Raw genomic sequence first — 1,947 nt, forward strand, 5'->3', positions numbered from 1 at the left:
AACTGTCGTTATCAGCAATGATTACTCCCACTTCAGCATTATTTTCTTTTAAAATTTTGCTGTTAACAGTCAACTGAACTGCACCTGCAGGTTCCATGGATTTAGCTGAGCCAAAATGATTCAAACGACAATCGTGCTCGATTGTTCTTCCAGTAGCTTGTTTGTGATGACAAAAAATACATTTACGATTTTTGGTGCAATAATCTAATACCTTACCAGAATGAAATCCAATTATAGCACAAAATCCATTTAAGCTGTCGTATTTATACCCATTACCCCTTTGGCTCCAACCCATATCGTAGGAAACGAAAAGTCTAACGATTTTTTTGGCTAGTTCAGTTTCACTCGGTTCAATTGTAACTATAAGGAATCCTTCTTGATACTCGGGAGGTCTGGAAAAGGATGTAGGAAGAAATGAAAATAGTAGGAAGAAAGGAAAACTTAATTTAATAAGTTAAATAGTATAATCTTTGGTAGAAATTTTGTGTTTTTATATTTCAATTTAAATGTATTTACAATTTATATTTTCTGTATGCAACAATGATTTCATTAAAATTGATCAATCCTAGGAAAAAATTTTCATTAAATTTTTTGTAAAAATGTACGTCATATAAAATTTATATAATAAATCAGTATAATTTTAATTAAAATAAATAAATATAACATAAATAAATAAAAATAGATTTTTTCTGTTCCATTTGTAAAATTTAAATAAATGTAAATTGATTTTTTTATATTATACTAGTATCATAATATTCTTTTAAAATTAATTATTAGGGTTTCATTGAGCATGATAATATGACACTTAAAATGATTAGAAAAATGTTGCATAGTCTTACAATGTCTTTTTTAAGGCTTCTATATTTTTTTCTGTCAGTTCTTTTTCTATTAACACAGCTTCTATGCATGATTCTTTTGCTTCTTCCTCAATTAATGGTCCGATAATTCTTTCGTGCATTTTATACGTATTCGATGAAGCCACGGGCAGATCAAGCAAAGATAAGTACTTATTGGTTTGGGTTATACCACCTCCAGCATGTAGAGAAGCTACAAAAATAATTATAATTATGAAATAAAGATTAGTTCATGGAATCATAAGTGAAATGAAAAAAAAAAAAAACAAAATACCTTACCAGAACCAACTTACCCAAAGTCATTTTAGTATTGACAGCAAATACTTTTTTTCCAGATGCAGGGTTGGTATATTTTTCTGATGAAAGTACTTTTTTGATTGCACCACAAGTACACTTTACATCAAAATAGGATCCTAAACAATGACGAGTCTCGTTCACGACGTTCTTTAATAGCAGATCTACTCCACAAGACGAGCAAATCATTTGTTCTGACATATAATCTAAGTCCACGATACGATTACCTTCAACAGGAATACTTTTTTCAGTTTTTTTTACTTGAATATTATCACTTTTTGTTGCTGCGTAATGAGAATTTTTTAACCCCATCTTTCGTATTCTGTTATATTTATTGATGTTTTTAATAGTTGTAAATCGTCCTGTAACACTAGAACGAAGTTGATCTTGCTTTTCGTCCATCTTTTGAGGTTAAAGCACGCCGCTCTCTCCCGTGTATCATTGGCCAGTATTCTGCTATGCAATGCTACCAACATTTGCTCGCTTACGAGTTTTCCCCCCGCTCCCCTGAAAAGCATACCCCGCAACGAAGGTTGGGAACGTCCTTAATACCTTTTACGTACAAAATAATGAAAGGAATCAATTGGTGTAAAGAAGACACATAGTTGTTTTTAAGAAAAAATATGTAATTTGCAATTAACAATTCCATATTTTTTCTTAAAAACAACTATGTGTTTTCTTTACACCAATTGATTCCTCTCATTATTTTGTACATAAAAGTATTAAGTTAAGATAATCAAAAAATGAATATTTTACAAGATATTTTACGGTTTATGTAAAATTAAGAAATTATTTCAAG

General features: G+C 30.0%; 1 protein-coding gene across 1 annotated transcript; it reads right to left on the bottom strand.

Annotated features, from left to right (window-relative positions):
- Positions 1 to 771: 771 nt before the first annotated feature.
- Positions 772 to 1,578, bottom strand: LOC145973129 (uncharacterized). The gene is made up of 2 exons (XM_083102332.1): positions 1,148 to 1,578; positions 772 to 1,047 (listed from the first exon to the last, which is right to left on the bottom strand). Exons 1-2 carry the CDS (start codon positions 1,548 to 1,550, stop codon positions 836 to 838), a joined length of 615 nt encoding a protein of 204 aa, XP_082958458.1. The 5' UTR covers positions 1,551 to 1,578; the 3' UTR covers positions 772 to 835.
- Positions 1,579 to 1,947: the final 369 nt, after the last annotated feature.

Source organism: Camponotus vicinus, unplaced genomic scaffold (genome assembly GCF_025532165.1).
Source record: "Camponotus vicinus isolate PSW18456_S1 unplaced genomic scaffold, iyCamVici1.0 SCAF_6, whole genome shotgun sequence".
NCBI lineage: Eukaryota > Metazoa > Arthropoda > Insecta > Hymenoptera > Formicidae > Camponotus > Camponotus vicinus.